Source organism: Lytechinus pictus, chromosome 8 (assembly GCF_037042905.1).
Source record: "Lytechinus pictus isolate F3 Inbred chromosome 8, Lp3.0, whole genome shotgun sequence".
NCBI lineage: Eukaryota > Metazoa > Echinodermata > Echinoidea > Temnopleuroida > Toxopneustidae > Lytechinus > Lytechinus pictus.
The window spans coordinates 21,993,222-22,015,105 of record NC_087252.1 but is presented as its reverse complement, the minus strand read 5'-3'; the positions used below and the strand labels follow the sequence as shown (position 1 = coordinate 22,015,105).

At 37.8% G+C, this 21,884-nt stretch overlaps 2 protein-coding genes across 2 annotated transcripts; both read right to left on the bottom strand.

Moving 5' to 3' along the window:
* Positions 1-8,586: 8,586 nt before the first annotated feature.
* LOC135154894 (5-hydroxytryptamine receptor 1F-like) lies at positions 8,587-12,714 on the bottom strand. Its single transcript, XM_064103121.1, has 2 exons — positions 11,790-12,714; positions 8,587-10,744 (listed from the first exon to the last, which is right to left on the bottom strand). Exons 1-2 carry the CDS (start codon positions 12,567-12,569, stop codon positions 10,439-10,441), a joined length of 1,086 nt encoding a protein of 361 aa, XP_063959191.1. The 5' UTR covers positions 12,570-12,714; the 3' UTR covers positions 8,587-10,438.
* A 440-nt stretch (positions 12,715-13,154) lies between these two features.
* LOC129267015 (5-hydroxytryptamine receptor 1B-like) lies at positions 13,155-16,483 on the bottom strand. The gene is made up of 2 exons (XM_064103205.1): positions 15,568-16,483; positions 13,155-14,682 (listed from the first exon to the last, which is right to left on the bottom strand). Exons 1-2 carry the CDS (start codon positions 16,351-16,353, stop codon positions 14,380-14,382), a joined length of 1,089 nt encoding a protein of 362 aa, XP_063959275.1. The 5' UTR covers positions 16,354-16,483; the 3' UTR covers positions 13,155-14,379.
* Between the last annotated feature and the right edge of the window lie 5,401 nt (positions 16,484-21,884).

Genomic DNA, 21,884 nt, shown 5'->3' with positions numbered 1-21,884 from the left:
ACAGCCAGTGGTCTGGTGTGTCCAAAAATACAAGATGGCTTCCAAAAATTGAGTTTAAAATGGCTGTTTATCCCATATGGAAAAGTAGTCGCATTTGCTCCCGAGCAGCGACCGAACGCGCGTACGTGTACAGAAGCTATGGCACTCTAGATACGAAATTATGTTGTAATGGGGCCGAAATGTGAATTGACTCAAAAGTAAAATTCCTACGAAGCTCGGTTGAGTGGAAATCTATTTTCTACACCTTTTTTTATGATAATACCAAATTTTAAAGAAATTAGAGATTCAGGCTCCACGGAATTGCTGTTTATAAAACACATGTTTGAGCTTCTCCCACACCAGATTTGCGTATTATTACACGTAAATTTCCCTGTTTGCACACGCTGTGTCGAGGTGGGACGGTCTGTCAAAGACTGTATCTCATGAACCAAACATCGTACGAAAGCCGGTTTCCCGCCAATCTGTGCAGAATATATTTCTCTACAATACATGTAAGAATGATGCTGATTGGTTAAAAATTGTCTACGGAAATAAAGAAAAACTAAGACCCCTTCATTTGTTCACCCAATCAGCCGTCAGTGCGATCTCTGCCCTAATTAGCATACCGGGTCATGACGTATCAAGACGTCTGAGTTTCATCATGGTGGATTTTACGTGTAGCGCGGCCTGACATTCTCGGAAAATCAGACAACATTTGAGGTTTACTTCGGGTATTTAGCTAAATTGGATTTTGATCTAGTGACATAAGACTGCAAAGAGTCTGAAACTTTCATTTATATGTATTGTTAAGAACAGAACGAGGAGAATTGTGCTTTTTTCTACAATGTCGGCTCAGGATCGCCCATTCTCATAACTGTACAAAGAGAGGTTGGATAGCACCATTTGTGTCTACGGGGGGATTCCAGCTTGACAGGACGTTCACATAACAATATGCAGAAACAACATAAACAACTTTTGTATTTACATGTAGATCTGCCCACTATAAAAAAAAAAACGAAAGAAAATGCCATAAACATCAAGCCTACAGTGTTCTGTATGCATGTAGATTTTACGATAATTTACCCATTTTCCATAATGGACGCGTCCGTATCGTAGTTTCGTAAGCTGGCGTGCGCATTGGGACCGGAGAGCTCATGAATAATTCATGAAGCGGGCGGCGTACGTCGGTGACCCGCGGAACCCGGTCATTTTGAGCAAATGCGAATTTCCACCCCAAACTTTTCCATATGTAAAATGGGCATAGCTCTTATCACATCTACCTGAGAGATATGATTTTGGTGTCTAGACCATGGTTTCAATGGTCAAATAATGCATTGTGACAAGTTACAAGGACAGTCAGTGGTCCGGTGTGTCCAAAAATACAAGATGGCTTCCAAAAATTTAGTTTAAAATGGCTGTTTATCCTTAAAATGGGCATAGCTCATATCACATCTACCTGAGAGATATGATTTTGGTGACCATGATTTCAATGGTCAAATAATACATTGTGACAAGTTACAAGGACAGTCCATCCAAGATGGCTTCCAAAAATGGAGTAAAAAATGCTGTTGCTACTCAAATAAAACCCAACATAGTTTGTTCAATATCCGGGAATATGACTTTTGTGCCTATACCATGGTTAAATGGGTCAAATAATAAATTGAGATAAGTTACAAGGACGATGGGTGGTCAAGTATATGTCCAAAAGTCCACGGTGGCTTAAAAAATAGTATCAATTAGCCGCGATGGTATTTAAAAATGGACATTGTTCATGTTATATTCGTCAAGGGCATATGATTTTGTTGCCTATATCATGGTTTCAAAAGGAAGAAAATTAGTTACAAGGACAGTCAGTGGTCCAGTATGTCGAAAATCTAAGAAAGCTTCCCAAAATCGGAGTCTAAAATGACTGCTGTTACTTTTAAAATGGACATAGTTCATTATCCACCAAGGAGATATGATTTCGGTGTCCACACTATGGTTTCATGGTTAAAACAATACGTTTGGACTGGTTACATTGATATGCAGTTGTCCAGTTTGCCTAAAACACAAGAGGGTTTTTAAAAAGGGAATCTAAAACGACTCATATTCAATAGTGGTCAGAGTTCTACAATATTCACCTGTAAGAAATAATATTGGTGTCCAAATTGTGGTATGAAGGGTCAAATAATACAATCGGACAAGTAACAAGGATGGTTAGTACTCAATGTTGTCAAAGAATCCATGATGGATTCTAAAATTTCATCAAAATGGGTGCTGTTACCAACTCATGAAACAATAATAACTCGTCCCCATGCATTTAAGTGTAGGAACCTAGATTATTTTTAACAGGTAGATATTTTACGTAACAGTAGTCACTTTAGAACCCATTTTTTAAGCCAACTTGGATTTTGAGGCAAAATGGATAGCTGCATATCATGGTAACCAGTCCAAAAGTATTGTTTGGCCCTTGAAACCCTAGTGTAGACACCAAAATAATATCCCCAAGGTGTATTTATAATGTTCTGCATCCACTTTTAAGTAACAGCAGCCATTTAAGACCCCCATTTTTAAAGCCATCTTCGATTTTTGGACATACCTGACACCTGACTGTCCTTTCAACTTAACCAAATGTATTGCTTGACCCTGTAAACGTTAGCATAGACAGCAAAATCATACCTCCAAGGTGTATTTATAATAAACTATGCATACTTTTAACTAGCAACAGTCAATTTACACCCCATTCTTTTTTAAAAGTAATCTTGGATTTTTAACATACAGACAACTGACTGGTCTTGTAACTGACCCTAGTGTATTACTTGACCTTTTTAAACCATGGTTTAACACCAAATTCATATTCCCCAGACAGATATTAAACAAACTATGTCCTTTTATAAGTAACATCAGACATGTTTTACTCCATTTTTGGAAGCCATCTTGTAATTTTGGACATACTAGACCACTGACTGCCATTGTCTTGTCTTAATATATAATTTGACCCTTGAAACCATAGTTTAGACACCGAAATCATATCTCACAGGCGGATTTAAAATGATATATGCCATTTTAAAGTATCAACAGCCATTTTAAAATCAGGTTTTGGAAGCCATATTGGATTTTTGGTCATACCAGACCACTGACTGGCCTTAAAATCTGTCCTAATGTATTATTTTGGCCCTCAAACCAGTGGTTTAGACACAAAAATCACATTTCCCAGGCCGATATGAAATGAGCTTTGTCCGCTTTAAGTATCAGCAGCATATTTTTAAGATCAATTTTGGACGCCATCTTCGATTTTTGACTTTCCTTGTAACTTATCCTAATATATTATTTGACCCTTGAAACCAGTGGTTTAGACATGAAAATCACATATCCCAGGTCAAAATGAAATGAGCTTTGTCCGCTTTAAGTATTAGCAGCCATTTCAGAATCAATTTTTGAAATCCATCGGGGATTTTTGCACATACCAGACCACTGACTTTCCTTGTAACTTATCCCAATGTATTATTTGATTTGATTTGATTTGATTTGATTTGATTTATTGATTTCCGTTTCACAACATGATAAGTATAACAAAACAAGGTCGAAAATAATGCAAGACGTAATAAGATATATATAACATAATCTTAGATTTAAGGAACACAATTCAATAAATAAAATTACCTAGTATGACAATTGTATTTTAAAGTAAAACGGAGGGTCTTGCCGAAAAAAAGCAAAGCTTGTACAAAAGGCAAGCCCCTAAATAAACTTAGATTCATTACAACAACAAAAAAACCACTGGGTCGTAATGATATATAGAATTGTATCAATAAATACAATTTTGGTGCATTTTACGAAAAAAAGAGTAACTGATGTGAGAAATATTTTGTTTTATAGCATTAGGGAGAGAGGGGGAATGTGAGGGGGAGAAGAGGGGAGGGACAGAGAAGTGCAGGGTACATAACATAGAAAGAAAGCGGGCAGCAGGAGCAGGTACTTTGGCTAGTTGCAATTTTAAGAAGAAAACAGTAATAACAAATAATATACATGTATATGTATGTAATATGAGCGCATATAATACAAAAAACACAAAAACCGAGTATGAATAAATCAGTTATTCAGCATGATCTGCTTGCAACGAGTATTGCAAAATTAAAATTTTTTTCAGTTTGTGTTTAAAAATATTTATATTAGGGGATTCTTTAAAATCTTGAGGCAGAGAGTTCCAGTAGGCAGGCCCGGAAAAGACAAATGAATTCTTTGCAAAAAGAGTTCTTGTTAATGGGAGATGATAATATTGTCGTTGCCTTGTTGGGTAACAGTGTACGGATGCATTTTTATGGAACATATTTGAGAAAATAGTGGGGAGATCGTCCTTGCTTAATTTGAACATAAATTGACTTACTTCGAAGAGATATATGTCACTTACTTTGAGGCTGTTATTTTCAAAAAATAAGATATCAGTATGTGATCTAGAGTGTGTTTGAAAAATTATTCTTAGAGCTTTTTTCTGGAGAAGTAATATTCTATTTAGTTGTGTTTGTATTGCACATCCCCAGGCAATTATTCCGTAATTAATATATGGTAGAATAAGTGTGTAGTATAATGTTAACAAAGTTCGAGAAGGGAGAAAATGTTTGAGTTTATTAATAATTCCAATGTTTCTAGAAATTGTTTTACATATACTATCGATATGAGGCTTCCAGGATAATTTGTTGTCGATAAGGACACCCAAGAATTTGGTAGTGGAAACATTATTAAGAACGAAATTATCAAAGAAAATACTGTCTGGTAGACAGTAGACATTTTAACCATGGTATAGACACAAAAATCATATTTCTGGACATTGAGCAAACTATGTCGGGTTTTTTTTAAGTAGCAACAGCAATTTTCGACTCCATTTTTGGAAGCCATCTTTGATTTGTTAACATACTGCACCACTGACTGTCCTTGTAACTTGTCCCAATGTCTTATTTGACCATTGAAATCATGGTCTAGACACCAAAATCATTATGTCCCAGGCGGATATGAAATGAACTATGTCCATTTTAATTATCAACAGCCATTTTAAACTCCATTCTTGGAAGCCATCTTGGATTCTTGGACACACCAGACCACTGGCTGTCCTTGTAACTTGTTTCAATGTACTATTTCACCCTTAAAACCATTGAATAAAAACAAATTTAGATGAATTGTGGATTTTCAGCCTACGGCAGCCATTTTGGGCGCCATCTTAGATTTGCCTGGTACACTGGAGGGCTTATAATTCATTCTAGCCTAAATCAATTTTTTTACCCCCAGACCATGGAATATGAACCGAATTAGGATTATATGGTGGATAATGTGTCATTTGTATCCATTTTCAGTGAATGGCGGCCATCTTGGACGCCATCTTGAAAATAACCACTTTCCCGTATGCGGATTTTGGTAGATTTTTAGTATGTTATTCCTGAGGTCAAATAGTACAAAATACCGTTGAAAAATCATTTGTTGCAATTTGTTCCGGGTAAGGCTATTTTTGGTCGTATATTGACCCGTCTAATGATGGGATGTAGATTTAGAAGTTTTGGGAAAATGCTGAAAAGAAAAACATAGGCCTAGGCCTGATGATGAATAAAATTTATATCCATTGCTGCCGGTTCTTAGATAGAAAAAATATCAGAGTCGCAGCTATGGGCTGCGGGTAAATGTTGGTCGACGGGTTGGCCTCCCCGTCGTCCGCCGAGTACAACCAGTGCTAGAGGTTGGGAGCTAAGCAGAAGACGTAGCTTAAGCATACAGTGATGATGGGCTCAGCGAAGAGCTCAGAAAAAAATAAGGTTGTCACTATCAATCCCGAAATGCTTTGCGAGTGGTCACAAAAATAGTTTTGGCGAAAACCTAATACTGCCGTCTAATGAAATCACTGATAACAGCAATGACCAATTCGATAAAGATTTTAGTTTATCTAAATTATATCTCTAAATTGTTAAGTATTACCTCATGTTTAAAAAATTGAAATAAAAAAAAAAAAAATTTTTAAACGTTATACAACTCTCTTCATTTCATCATATTCTTTCATTTTGTTTTCGTAATCGCTATTAATATGTTGTATTTGATCGGCGTTTGATTTCGTTGGAATGAATGATAAAATGTGCTCGCAGCTCAGCTACATGCGCGTATTGAGTTGACCTTCCTTAGAGCAACACTGATGTGTGTTGCTGCCCTCTACGTTCGTTGGCACTGACCTCACCCCTCTCACACCCTCTCTCACGCCTCCACACACCCTTTGATCACCCTCACACTACGACGCTTGCACCCGCACAAACACGCACTCTTACACATCGACGTAGGTCTACACACAAACTTTTCACTGGAGCATTCTTTCCACAACCAAATGATATCACTTCAAGATCACGTGATCAAAGTTGCATGATGAAATGTTCTTCCATCATACTTACGCTATAGCTCATTCAAATCTCTAGGCCAACTCGAATGGGAAAATGACATTTTTCCATAACATTATTGATTGGCAGAACCTACATTGATTGTATCGTCTGTATGTATCAAATAAAAGTGAGGCTATATGCGTACATAGCGTCGATGGCACAGCACATGACTGTGTGTATGTGTGTTGTTGTTTTTGATGAACAAATATGTATTGACAAATTGGGAGTATTTCTTGATGCAGCAGGGAAAAGGTGAAATCTTCTACGTTAATTATAAGAGTAGGGGCCCTGGTGATCGGGGTTAAAATCAGCACTATAAACGCCACAATAACCATTATCACCGCCATCAATAACATCATCATCATCATCACCATCATCGCAATCTTCCTCCTCATCATCACCACTATCATTCTAATCACCATTATTACAATCACTACCATCATCCTCATCATCATCCTTATCACCATTACCATCATTATCACTATCAACATTACCACCAACATCATCATCATCATCATCATCGCTATCATCATCACTATCACCATCATCATTGTGACGAAGTAGTCCTCACAGTAAAATTATATTCTTTCTAAATGATAGGTGTGTACCTAAGATTAAAGTATGCATGTGAAAGTCCTAATAGTATATACAGTAACCCATTTCACATGCCAGAATTTACGTTCTTGTCCTTGATACAAACGTCAAGGGAGGGATAAACATTCATTACCCCTGTCTGGAAAAACACAGTTTATGTAAGAAAGTACTAAACTGCCATTGGTCAGAAAGAGTTTCTCTTTACAAAACTTTAGTTAATTTCCAGACACTTATGCAAGATAGCCCTATAGTATCATTGGCCAAAAGTGGTTATTCTTTGTAACTCTTTGTATCCATCTCCAGACAAGGAACAACTTAACTTATGTAAGGGACTCCTATGATGTGATTGGTTCAAAGAAGTTTCGTTATGTATTTCTTTAAAGGCACCTCCAAATGCTTATGTAAGGTGGTAGAGTGAGATGATTGGTTCCAAGTAGTTTCTCTATGTATCCCTTTATCTCCACCCCAAGCTAAGGAATATTATAACTTATATAAGTCAGTCCTGAGCCTTGATTGGCTAGAGTAGTTTATGTAATTTCAGACAAGGAGAAACATAGGGTAGAGAATTCTCTATATATTCCTTTATATATTTTTATGTAACAGTGGGATACATTTATGTAACGGTACGTTATAAGTAGTGGAAGGAAAGTGACTTTTAGTCAGAAGATAGTATAGGTACGAAAGAGAGGGAGACGTATGTCTCAGAGCTGGTATTTTATTGCGCTTGTGTTGAAATATATACACATGTGTGTGGAAGATTCATCTTGAAGTCTTGAACCTGTAATAAAATCAACTTCTTCTCGCAAGCTTTTAGTCACGGGTATTTCTTTGCGTCAAGGCGAGAATATACTTCAGCTTGGTTTCGTGACAATCATCATTATCATCACTGTCAGCATCATCATCTTCATCATCCTTACCTCCATCACCACTGGCGGATCCAGGAGGGGGGGGGGGGGTCAAAGCCGGCCCGCCCCCCCCCCCCCTTGAAGAGCAAAATTAAAATTTGTAATGTAAAAATGCCATTAAAACAGAAGTGTGCCCCCCCTCCCCTTTCAAAAGTGAAGACTTTTTTTTGGTTGTCAAATTTTTCCGGGGACGAAATATCATTAATTTTTTGAAAATCCTGGATCCGCCCCTGGCCATCACCATTACCACCAACATCATCTCTATCACTATCATCATCATCACCATCATCATCACTATCACCAATATCGTCATCATCATCATCATCACTATCAGCCATGGGCGGTGGAGAGGTTTATCCTTTGTCCATTGGGGAACATCTATTGTTGCGTCCCCCAAACACAAAAGATAATCCTCTGCTTCGCCGCCCATGCTATCAGCAACATCATCCACACCAACCACTGATAACGACATCAACAATAATGTTCATAATCTGTATTATCGTCGTCGTCGTCGTCTCGAAATCAGCACAAACACCGTCACAATCAACAACTTTCTTTCCTATACGAATACAGAGGTCGAAGTCAAATAGTCTAATGAAGAAAAGAAAAGGGTAAATAATAAGGAAAGGATAAACAAGAAGAAGAAACAAGAAGATGGGGGGATTTGACGCTAAGTGTGAAAAGAAAAGAACAAGATGAACAACAACAAACAAATAATGCATATCATACTGAGAGTATTCTGATTAGTATGTTTAAGACAGAGTGAAGTTCGTTCATGATGTCAAATTATTGATAGTGACAGTTTGTTATGACTTTATACATAGATGTAACACAAAATCTATATATACTTTACTGTCTAAATAAATATAACTTTATATATCATAGCCAAGATCTGCCGTGTCATTACACAAGATGCATTAATCACGTGAACCTCAAATATATAGCAAAAGAGAGTATTCAAGTATATACTTTGAACTAAAATATTAATGAAAAAATTTACAATAAAGATGGTTCTCAACAGATATAAATTTCTTCCAAACATACAGGGGGGATAATAACCCTTTTCATTTTCCATCTATACCGTTTCATACCCGACAAACCAACGGGCAGTTTTCACAAGTATTACATAGACAAGAGCAAATCATTTTGTCGTTGATTTCGTAGCTGTAAATCAATGGGAGTGGTGAAACAAATAACTACATTACATATATACCCATATAAATAGATACCATCTCATCAGAAATTAAATATTTTTGTTTTACCTTACCTCACTTTGTGTTCGTGACATACTAATGCCAATCCATAAAATACCAAGTTAATTCTTACGTTCCTATTACTCAACAATATATTGAATTAACCAGTGATCATGATGATTTAATTGTGATTATGCAATAAGAAAAATCACAATTGCAACCTCAATATCTGGTGTTAGTTCCGAATAGAACTTTTCAAAAGATGTCCCAAACAGGGGAGTTTGGATGTTAAGTATATTTTTAAATCCAATTTGCTCTAACAGTTTAGAACCTAACCGATCTTTATGAGGAGCCTAGACAGTGGGAATCGTAAGATTCAGTCCATTGATTATTAGACTTTAAATCACAAATGCAACGATTCTAAATCCGCCATAATTTGTAGATTACAAAAAAGGGCCGCACGTTACATAACTTTGATCAAAACATTTCTCTTAAAACACCTGTAAAAATCTTACCTGGACTAATATTGATGAACGAAAAGAATGCTCTCTTGCCACACAAATGTTTAAATGCATACATGGATTAGCCAATCCCCCACTTTTTAATGACATTGAAATGGTCTGTGACCGACATAATTACCATACAAGAACTAATGATAGCCTTAACGTAGTTGCACCCGTTGTTCACCTTCAATTTTCCTTACTTTAAGATTTTCCGGTGCCAAACGATGGAATGACATACCCAATAATATCCAAAATGCACAAACTGTCGAAACATTTAAATTGATTTATAAGAAGTTTAATTTCAATAATTAGTACTAGATGCTTTTTTTTTGTTCCATCTTACTCTATATTTCTCTTTTTGATTGTGTTAATGATTTGTGTTATCCAATGTTAGAACGAATGGTATTTATATAATATAATTCGTACTCTTAGCAAATACGCTTCCATTACTTTGCTTGGTGATATTTATTTTGTAAAATTTTCTACTTAAGTCTAATATGATATGCTCAATAATAATTAGATTCCTAATTTCCTTCATAAATTTTGTTGATTTTTTTATTTACTATGTCAATGATATCATACATCTTAGTTTATATTTTACTGTTATTGTATTGTCTACATGATAATACTTCTCATTTCATCAATTCGAGAAAAAAAATTAATGTTATCTTTGAACAACTTTTGTGTTAGTGATAAATTCTGATTTTAAATGTCATTTAATTCATTCATTACTTGTACAGAACCTAAGTTACACTTTTATCTTTGTTATTTTATGTCAACAGGACCATGCTGAAAAACAGTCAATCTGAGCTTGTTATCCTGTATAAAGATATTTTAACAAATAAATAAATAAAACAATCACATGAAACCGACGATTATTTCCCTCTGCAATATTGGATAGGGTGGCGGATCAAACCGAACACGGTTTTCCGGAACAGCGGCTGCGAGACAACGTAGCAAAGCGGATTGAGTAGGCTATTCACGTAGACCAGCCAACCGGGTACCAAAAGCGCCCAGTCAGGAAGCCGTGGATAGATGAGTGTCGGTTCAATCGAGTAGATGAAGGAGATGACAGAAACTGGAGACCAGGTAATAAAGAAAGCGATGACGATGAAGAGGAGTGTCTTTGTGGCGCTGCGAACCTCGGATGTTGATTCACGCTTGACTGCTTTCTGACCACCCTAATTGGGAAAAGATTCATGGATAAAAATAAAAGTCATGAATTTCATATGTATGATGTCAGCTTACATACGGGACGTTACAACATTGGTTTATACATGTACGTAGTAACTGATTGTGTGCATCACCAGAATAAAGAATTAATTAATAATAATAAAAATGATGATAAAGATATGGAACATTTATGTAGCTCTTAATGCAATGTTGCTAAGCGCTGCATACAATTACCCCGGAACTAGTATGGGTACCCTGATCAGACGCTCGAGCATTCAAGGAATTTCTTCCAACCAGGTAGGTCTACCCATTTACTACACCTGGATGTAGATTGATGCTGCGCTGAGATTGGAATCCTAGACCTTTTGGTTCAAAGTCAAGGAGACTTATCCACTGGGGCGCCACACCTCTACATGAATTAACTTTTATGACAATAATGGATACGTAATGCTCTCTTTATTCAATCCATTGCCTCATTATGGCCCACATCCCTGAATCTGTGTTTACGATCTCTGTCATTTTCCGAAGCAGACCAGGTAGGGCCTTGACTTACATTTTTTCCCAAGAGGCCAGTCTTCTGAACGAGAAAAGGAGTGTACCATATGCCGGGATTGCTTTCAAGACATTGAAAACTCTCGATCGAAGTGCGCGTATAAGTCACTCGTTTTTTTATCAAGTCGACCTCTTCTTCCTTTTTATGGAACCAACTTTTTGTATGGTGTCGTGAAAAACATGGAGATGGAATGCGATTGATTTTTGCCTATGCAGGATGACTATGTTCTTGGAATTGCATTGTCTCCTGACGTACCGTATCCAAACACAGGGCTGTGCACTCCCTTATGAATAAAAAAGGAATGGAATTATGAAGGAGTATGCAAGCCTGTAGTCACGCACGGTTCTCAAATTTGGGGTTCGACCCCTTTCACTTCCTTTCCTTTTCCTCCCCATATTTTTCTTGCTTTTGAAAATTTTCAAGTTAGGGGCTCGCTCGAACCCCTGAACAACCCCCCCCCCCCGACTACGGGCTTTGATATGGAGTTAATGAATACTCACAGATTCTATGGTAGTGATGGGACCCTCTTTGGAATCATCAGCGTCGTCGCCGCCGTCCGATTTGCTCTGCCGCGACCATGAAGTGTCCCCATTAAATTCTTCGCCGATGTGCTTTCTACCGGCTATCTTTTGGATCTTCACGAAGATCCGCACATAGATTATCAGCATGATTGTGAAAGGGATGATGAACCGGATGAATACTGGTACTATCTGGCCGATCGCGTTCACGGAATGCCAAACGAAGCAACTGGACGTGTTGTTGAAGTCCATGACGAAGTCGGGAATCGTCGAAAATCCGAACCAGAAAAGGATTGATGCAACCCACACGGAAATATTCGCGTAGATCCCCTTTCGCTTGCTCCTGGTGGTGAAATGCCCGATGGGATCGTAGGTTGCTCGGTGTCTATCAATGCAGATAGTGATGATGATCAGATTTGATACAAACTGGACGCTGCTGACAACACCGTAGAAGATCCGGCACGAGTTGTTACCCGGGAATGGGAATCGTCTAAAATAGGTGTGCAAGGATGTCACGATGATGACAAACCCGAAGAGAAAGTCCGAGATTGTAAGGTTTATGATGAAGTAATTGTTGTAGCCACGGAGTCGTTTCTCGACGGCAAAGGCGGCCAGGCTGAGACCATTGGTCGTGATGATGAGGGCCACTAGGAGCAGAGGTAGGAGTAGGGCATGGAGACCTCGTTTCTCATCATCCGTTCCCGTCGCTACTGTTTCTTGTTGCTCCTGAACAACGTCGGTCGTATTCCCGTCCCCGTACATGACTCTCACTACGAAGCTGGAAATTATAATTTTACCAGTGGCACTATAATCGTTACATGAAGGAAAACGTACTACCGTTAGATTCGTATTAAACCCAATCCAGATAGGGTTACATGATCTTGCTGACTGTCACGCAAGGTAGTACTTCGATACTAAAATGCTTTGACTTATATACGAGGCAGTTTACCTTGGAAGGAATATCATACAAGCTAGTGTCCTTTGATATGCATATCACTTTTTCAATAGATAGTTAGGATCAAAAGAATCAATGACGAAATGTACTATTTCATTGTAGGATATTAAGTAGAAGCTTTCTGTATAAAACGGTTGGAGAGAAGGGGTTGTGTAACTATATATCGATCTGTTGGTTAATAGAGGTATTGGTGAAAACCTTTTTTTTTCAATGCCCCCCCCCCCCCCCTTTGGAATATCCAGGTTCCACCCCTGAATCAATGGTTCATAACTCATAAGAATATTGAGAATTCTTAATTTTGATAGATGTTGACGCGGTATTGATCATGTTGAAATAGAATAGCACATTTCACCATTTCTTTCCCCTTCCTTTCCCCCTCCTTTTTTTTTCTTGATCGTAAAACTTATGGGGCCAGCGCCCCGATGCCCCCGTACCTGTACGGCAGCGATATCGACGAGTCCCTGATTAATTCATTTTTCGCCTTTGAAAAAAATAATTTAGTTTTTATTAGGGATATTTATTTTTTTCCAACTGTTCTTACAAAGACGTTGGCCTACGCGAGAAAGTGCTTCTATTTACACCTTAAAGATGTTATATTTTCCTAGGAGAATGTAAAAAGAGAAACGGCAATTACCTGTAGGTCGATCTAAGAAGGAATTTATTTTTAGCAAAGCAAAGTATTGCTAGGACATCAGGTGTTGGGTAACTGAAATCATTTTTGCCATTTAAGGACACAACTACGCTTTCGTAACAACTTACCCTAGAAACAGAAAAGGTTATGACATACTTTATCAATTTTAATGATATTGCACCCCAAGATTTTTATCTTTCTCAATATCCTTTGTCTTTGACCACGCTGCAGAATAAATTTAGCGAAAAATAGACCATAAAATATGTCACGGTCGTGTTGATGCTTTTGATTATGATGATGGTGATGATGGTGATGACGACGACGATGATGACGATAGTGATGGTAAAATAAAGAAAGAAACATTGTAATATGTGTGTGAGAGAGTGAGAAAGAGACTAGGAACCATATTCTGAACCCGTGTTTACTTTACAACTCTGGCCTAATTTTGTGGTTTAACTATGGATAGCCAATTGTGACACCAATCTCTAACATTACAGGTTCATTTCATAAGTACATTCGACATTCAAACCATTTAAAACTCTCTGGGAATGGCGAATAAAGGTAAGACAATAGACCGCTGTAAACGAAAGAAACATGCAATGTAAACCGAATTTTGACATGTTCTACAAGTTAAGATTGCCTTAAAAAAACGGGCTATAGTGCGCCTGCGCGAGTAAGCACAAGGATAATAATCTCTTGTTTATGTTACCACATAACACCAATTCTATTTTGTCACCAAACATATACCTGAATGATTACTAGACTTATTAACATCGTACAACAAATCAAAGTGTCGGGGCATTAATTCGCCATAGAACTCGATGACAAACAGTGATTTCGTGTTCATATTCACATCTTTTATCTTAACAGAACGTGTGTTTAATTATACAGTCCAAAATGTTCTACAATAGATTTTGAAACTACGTTTTGTAATAAACGGTGGTTCTGTATCTGTGTAATGGTGAAGGCGGGTGGGGGTAATTATCCTAGCAACGACAATACCGGATAGGATGGCAGAGCAAACCAAATACGGTTCTCCTAAAGAGCGGTTGGGAGATGACATAACAAATTGGATTGAGTAGACCGTTCAAGTAAATGATCCATATAGGTATCCAATAAGCCCAGAGGGGTATCCGCGGATAGCCGAGCGTTGGATCGATAGTGATGACAATCGACATAAGAGACATTGGCAACCACGTGATGAAGAAGGCCAATACGATGAAGAGTAGAGTCTTGGTGGCGCTTCGAACCTCAGAGGCTGACTCACGAATGGCAGCTTTCTGAACTCCCTAGAGAAAAGGAACCGACAAATGAACAAACAGGCAGTTGTAAGCGAACAAAATTAATGAAGCACCTCAACAAAATAGTCAATTACTCAATAAATTAAACGATAAAAAACAAGTAAATATATATATGAATGAAGAAAGATATGAACTTTTGTGACACCTACGACATTCCGGGCATACGTCCAGATGAATCGCAACAGAGAAGAAAACAATTCTAAGATATGAGAATGTGTTAGCTATTATCGCCGATGGCATTGTCTTGAGACAACAACGTTAATTTTCGTGATGTCTTTCTTTCGCAAGGTTGGTAAAAGCACAGTAAACCATTTGGTCTTAGTTAAAATCATGATGTTTTGTGAACCAATTGCTCATAAGTCCATAAAAGTGGCATTCATATACTCTTCCAAACTATGCAGACATGGCTTTTAGCGTAGTTACTCGTTTTATCCCAATTTTTGTATAAAGTTTCCGTATCCATTAGGTATATAATAATTATAAATGTATTGGAACTGATTTTTAACTAACAAGACAATTCAAATTGTTAATAGGCAACTTTGGTTTGGTTAACATAACAGTTTTCTCACCGCCACGCAGAATTTTCGAACACAATAAATTTATTGAAAATGCCACTCGAATGACAATGACTAGCTGCGGGGGACTTTGCCGACAATTGGTGAGCCGGATAAGCAGTTCGTCCTAAGTTTCGGAGCTGACGGAAAATTGCAAATATGTCGTTTGTCCAGAGTCCAGGACCGTTTTGATTCACCATTTTTCGACAAATATTTCTCGGTTGCTCATTATGAATGACATTTGATAATACATCTATGTTATTGAAATCGTTCCCGCGTGACTTCACCTAAACGGAACAGAGAGGAGTGTGCTACTTACAGATATTGTATTTACTTGAGGGCGCTGTTTATTTTCCTTGAAATTATCTTCCGCTAGACTATGATCTGACACTGCGGTGTCTTCAGTAAATTCCTTGTCGATGTGCCTTCCACCGGCGATCCTTCGAATCTTTATAAAGATCCGTATGTAGAGAATCAACGTTATGGTGAAAGGGATGATGAAGCGGATCAGTACGGTCGAGAATTGGGCGATTGGGAACACAGAATACCAGTGAAAACACTCTGAACCGAGCCGAAACTGCAGGAAAAAGTCAGGAACTGTCGAGAATGAAAACCAGAAAACAAAAGAAACGATCCACACGCAGATGTTGGTGTAAAGCGCCGTTCGTTTTCTTCGTCTTGTGAAATGTCCGATGGGATCGTAGATTGCCCGGTGTCTGTCAACGCAGATGGTGACGATGATCAGGTTAGATACGAACTGGATGCTGCTGCTGACACCGTAGAACACCTTGCACCTAACCGGAAAGGGAAAGGGAAGACGCCCAAGGTACATGTGTAAGCATGTAATGACGAGAAAAAACCCGAAGATAAAGTCCGAGAGAGTGAGATTTATGATGAAGTAGTTGTTGTAGCCACGCAGCCGTTTCTCGACGGCAAAGGCGGCCAGGCTGATACCATTGATCGCAATCATAATGAACACGAAAAGCAGGAGTAACAACGGGATCCACCCATTTCTATCAGGCTCTGTACCTACTTCTGTAAGTTCTGTACCTGCTATTTCTGTTTGTTCTTGAAGTAACTCAGTTGTATTGCCTTCAGCGTCCATGGTCGATGATGGCTCTGTGATCTGACAAGTACACTTCCTGGTAAAAAAAAAACTCTTCTAGAGACGTTTGTAAGATACCCTTATAGGTCTCTGGCCACTTTGGTCTGATCTAATTTCCCAAATGCTGCACAACTCTATTTAACCCATGACTAAATATATGTATATTTGCAGTCGCGCCAATTACACGCCCCATTCGCGTGAGAGGCAATATTATTTTTTTTCAACTTATAAAGGTTTTGCATTATATTTTAACTAAGTGCATTTAGTATCGTCATAATTCAAAAATTCATTTAATCTAAAGCACTTATTGAAAATATAATAAAACTAAATCTATTGATTTGATGATAAGAGCGATGAACCCTCATTGGCAAATCTTGAAGAGATAGAAAAAGAAAGAGTGGGGGAGGAGGATAAGAGAAGAATGAGAGGAAGAGAGAGGGAGAGAAAGGGAGATTGGGATGACAGGAATGAATTAATGTAGTTTTAGAACCGAAAAAGAATCTTAACAATTGAGCATTATATCTAATAAAATTTGTTTCGGGCACCGTTTACACAAATATTTACAATCAATATAAAAAAAGAATTTAACAAATGCCGAAACGAGAAAACGGTCAAAATAGTATAATGATCAACATACCCATTATGATGATTATCAAACTATGAACATCGTTTTTGCTATTTGAAATTGATCACAAATATTTGTGTTACCGTCCCTATAGCGTGTTCTTTGGCCAAGCGAAAAATCGATCTCCCAATGAATAGGGAAAATGATATAGTAAGGCATTTCGTTGACCGTCGGTTTCTACTTTTTGAAAAAAATATTGATTTCTAATGTTTTATAAGGATATTATTTCGCTTTATAAAAACCTAGGACAACCTCATTTTACATTGTCAACACTAATCTTCAAGTAGGCTAAGTGTATCATACATGAAGGTTGAGAATAGTCTCTTGATATTTTCCGAAGAAAACAAACTTTAAATTGTAAAGAATATAATCAATATCACCCAATTGAATACGGCTTAATTCTGAATCATCTCTTTTATATTCAATAAAAGATCTATAAAACATCTTTAAAATTAATAGTGGTGCGGCCTTTTAAAGATTGTGGGGAAAGAGGCAATCATTTGCTATTGATGCTTTCAGAACGATTTAGTTTCTCCGTTTAGAATTGATTGATCTTTATCTAGATTTCGTTGAGGCATACATTTGTACAAAGTAATATTATGAACACACAATCAGAGTTTCTCAATTTTATACGAAGACCTTGAGTTTGAACTGATTTATGCGTTCAAATCATGTCATAGAAAATGAATAATTGCCTTTATAATTTATAGAACAATGATGTATTGTTTAGATTAGTAAAACATAATCGGTGTGATGGCTCAGTAGTAGAGCGTAACAGGGACGTAGTAGGCGTCGGTGACCGGTGGGGGTTCAAGAGCCAAATTTCCCGGTCATATGATGTGAAGCAGTGTGAACATAATTTTTCGTGATTGTTCGTGTGCGTTAGCGCGAAGCTCTACGCGGGAATAGCGTGATCACAGAGATCGTTATTAGCGTGATGACCCCCTCCCCTTAAAAAAAAGAGTGGGCAGAGTATGTTGCATGTGACAATTTTTTTTGTCATGAAATTCCAGAGCAAGGAGTAAAATAATTTGTGAAAAATGTGTAAAAAAGACGTCTGTCGGGAAAATGACAAATTGTTGTGCCGACAGTTCGTCACTTTTCCGACAGACATCAATCAGTCCAACAGACCTGCGCTTGGGTGACAGACAGTAAATCCTTTTTCCAACATCTCACGATCCGCATTTTTAGTTACACCTACAAGCAGGGCGGACGGACCTATTCAAAACCTCGTCTACCCCGCCCCTTCTCTATCTGGTTTTCTCTTTCATGTTGTTTTCCTTTTATTTTGTTTTCCTCTTTCTTTCTCTCTCTCTCTCTTCCCTTTTTCTTCATTTCTTTCTTCCTTATTTTGTTCTTTCTTACTTTCTTTTTCTTTTCTTTCTCCTCTTTCCATTTTCCTTTTTTTTTTCTTTTTGCCCCTTTCATTTTTTTCTGACGGTAGCGCAGAATTACCGACGATATCCAGAGTAGTGGGGGAGGGGATGTCGCACCCCACCCCCTATAGCGACGGTCCTGCCCGAGTTCCTTCATGTATTAATTATTTGTGCTACTGTTTTGTATAAATAGCTCAAGTTACGAATGGTTTTATGTAGCGGAGACTTGATAAATGATGGGGTTTTTTACATTATGTTCGATATAAAGCATTAATTATCATTTTAAAAGTTTAATAAAGGGGGAGGAGAGTTAATAATTTGCAGATTATAAGTTTAATAAAGGGGGAGGAGAGTTAATAATTTGCAGATTATAAGTTTAATGAGCGGGATTTCCGAAAGTAGTTTCTATACGCCCGTCCTACAGGGACGTATTATGGTATCACGCTCGGTGTCCGTCCGTCTGTCTGTCCGTCCGTTAACTTTTCCTTGTAAATGCGTTAACTTAAGTTTAACATAACCTAGGCTTATATAATTGTGTATGATACTAGCATGGATCGCAGGAAGCCTATCAATTTTGAGGTCAAAATATCAAGGTCAAGGTCAAACTGACATGTTTTCATCTTACCCTTCTGAAGTCCTTGTAAATGCTATAACTTTAAACTTAACCTCGGCTCATATAATTTGGTGTGTATGATACTAGCATGAATCACAGGAAGCCTATTGATTTTGAAGTCAAAATAACAGAGGTAAAGATCACACTGACCTGTTTTCATCTTACCCTTCTGCAGTCTTTGTAAACGCGATAACTTCAGTTTAACTTAACCTAGGCTCATGTAATTTGGTGTGTATGATACTACCATAGATCCTAGAAATTCTCTTGATTTTAAGGTCAGAAGGTCAAAGGTGAAGTCGCCACCTACCACTTTTCTTGCTTGACCAATAACATATTGGATATACTTTGCTGGTTTGACCATTTGACTTAATATGGTTGTACGCATCCGGGGGGGGGGGGTAGTTGCCCCCAGGAAATTTTTTAAACATACATTTTTGGAAGGAAGATTTTCACAGAATTCACCAACATTTTTAAAAAATCCTTCAATTTCACTTTAGAAAATACATTAATGCCCACATGACAAGGTCGGTCGCTTCACTCCCTTCATTTGAGTTTCTTAAAAAAATAACCATTACGTGCCTTGCTGGGGGTGACAATGATGTAATTCCTATAGGAGGGAAATTTTTGGCCAGAAAGGGTCAAACTACAACCAAATTACAACCAAATACTAGAATATCTTAATGCATGAAGAGGTCACCAACCCAGGGGAATTGAGAAGTGTAGGCGTGATGCTGTATTTATACCAACATAAACTAGTCTTTCGCTAAATTTGTAAGGTAGGCCTAATTAGTTATCAAAAGGCTATTTTAAAGTGAAAGTGAAAACATTATCGAGAGAAGGTACTTAATACGATACAGTTCCAAAGTTGTATTTCCTAGGTTCAGAATCAAGAAAGACCACTACAATTCTGTGATGGGAATATTAAATGATAAGTTAAAAAGTGATTTACATTATTGACCCGTTAGCAAAGCTTTAATATTTCTTTCGTGTAATGAAGAAGGCACACAACTTACATAGCACGGCCAATCTGATGAATTTTCCGCTACTCTGTATGAATTGCTCGCTCTGCAAACGTAGTCGCCTCCATCATCACGTGATACATCATCAACAACCAATCGGATTCCTCCATTTACGTTAACATACTGCGTATTCATTGCTGACTCGATATCGTTGACCAATGAGATACATTGTAAGAGCGGGGTGGGGATCCAGAAATGATGCAATCGACGTAGAACGATTCAGATTCGTTGACGGTAATGGGAGGAGTTTGAACCTGTAGATCAATGGCGCATTCTTCATAGTTGATGGCCTGGATAAACGATGGTCCTTGCGAAAATGAGGAACGGAAAAAGTATATGAATCGATGTCATGAATAGGAAAACAAAAATCGATGAGAATCTATCGAATCTCTTAGTCGATAGAAAAAACGTCTTTGAAGCAATCCTTCTTAAATTTCTGGGGTCAAGATATCAACATAGACATTCATTTTCGTTAGAAGCTATATTTTGCCTCTCTCTTTGAAATCTCACGGGTAAATATTAAGTCTGTAAGCCAAAGGGAAGGTCGTGCATGTCTGGGTGTGGGTGCGTGTACGCGTGCATTTGTGGGAGAGTGTGTGTGTGACTATAGTGTGGGTTTGCGATTGTGTATGGTGTGTTATGAAACAAAATGTTAGGGAGAAAGACGGCACATGCGCTAAAATGCCACAATTCGTAGTGCATCCATCAGTTGTTAAGGATGTTAAGGGAGGAAAATCAGACAAATAACCAGCTTACGTCCTACACGTAACTCGACCTGTCGAGATTTTGGGGTTTTCGTATTCATCTGGCAGATGTATACACCCTCATCAGTTAATCAAACGGAAGCAATAAACAGGTCAAAGGTTGTGCTTCTTTTTCGTCTGACATCAAAGCCATCATCATTATCATATCCATCACAGTCATGCTCCCCATCATCGTCATCATCAGCAGCACCACCACCACCATCGAGCATCATCATCATCATCATCATCATCATCATCACTATTACCATCATAATCATCATTATCATCATCATCACCATCATCATCATCATCACCATCATCATTATCATCATTACCACCACCACCTGGTCCATCATCTTCATCGTCACCACCCTAACTCACATTGTACAGGGTCTTCTTTTAGCCATGTCACGCCAAAATGGGCAAAATGGTTAAACTGGTGATTTATATACGCTTAGTATCCGAACAGTTGTGACTTTTCTTACATGGATTTTACAACTATGCTGCCACTAGCTAATCAATGTTCTTGTACCAGCATGGGCTAGAACTTCATTTCCGACACTTATTCAATATTAATTATATTTTGAAAACAATATTAATAAAAAATTACACAAATTCATTATGAGAAGATGAGATTTAACTTACCGATGTTTACATGGCCATCTTGTCCTCTTTGTTATAGTAGCTAAAGCTACGAGACGCATATACTTTCCCTGTAAAAGATATAGCCCTAAAGCATTTAAATGGGGTTAGAATTTCATTCCCAATATTATTACTCTCCAATCCCCCCCAAAAAAGAAACTATACACTTTTGAAATGGCTGCCAAATAAAAATTATATCACTTTGGAGGGAAAGACTTATATATATGGAAAGCCAATAAAGTCAACTTTCAAATGACACCAAAAAGTTGACTGACCGCGATTTCAATGCGCACGGTCAGCCAAACCGTCGTATCGGCACTGCTTTGACTTTGCACGTAAAAGAGAGATACGACGATTTGACTGATCGCGCGCATTGAAATTCAGTCAAAATGTATCTCTTTTTCCATATAGCGTTTTTGTACAGGGAAAATATAAACAGCTCAGACTTGAAATTACCAGCATGTAGCTCTTTTGCGATATTCTCCCCAATCCTTGGTTATGTGTCAAAATAAG

Coding starts and splice junctions, on each gene's coding strand:
- LOC129267015 (XM_064103205.1), bottom strand. CDS start 16,353: ATGGACGCTGAAGGCAATACAACTGAGTTACTTCAAGAACAAACAGAA. Junction 14,683..15,567: donor CTCAAGTAAATACAATATCT/GTAAGTAGCACA, acceptor CCTTTTCTCTAG/GGAGTTCAGAAAGCTGCCAT.
- LOC135154894 (XM_064103121.1), bottom strand. CDS start 12,569: ATGTACGGGGACGGGAATACGACCGACGTTGTTCAGGAGCAACAAGAA. Junction 10,745..11,789: donor CCATCACTACCATAGAATCT/GTGAGTATTCAT, acceptor TTTCCCAATTAG/GGTGGTCAGAAAGCAGTCAA.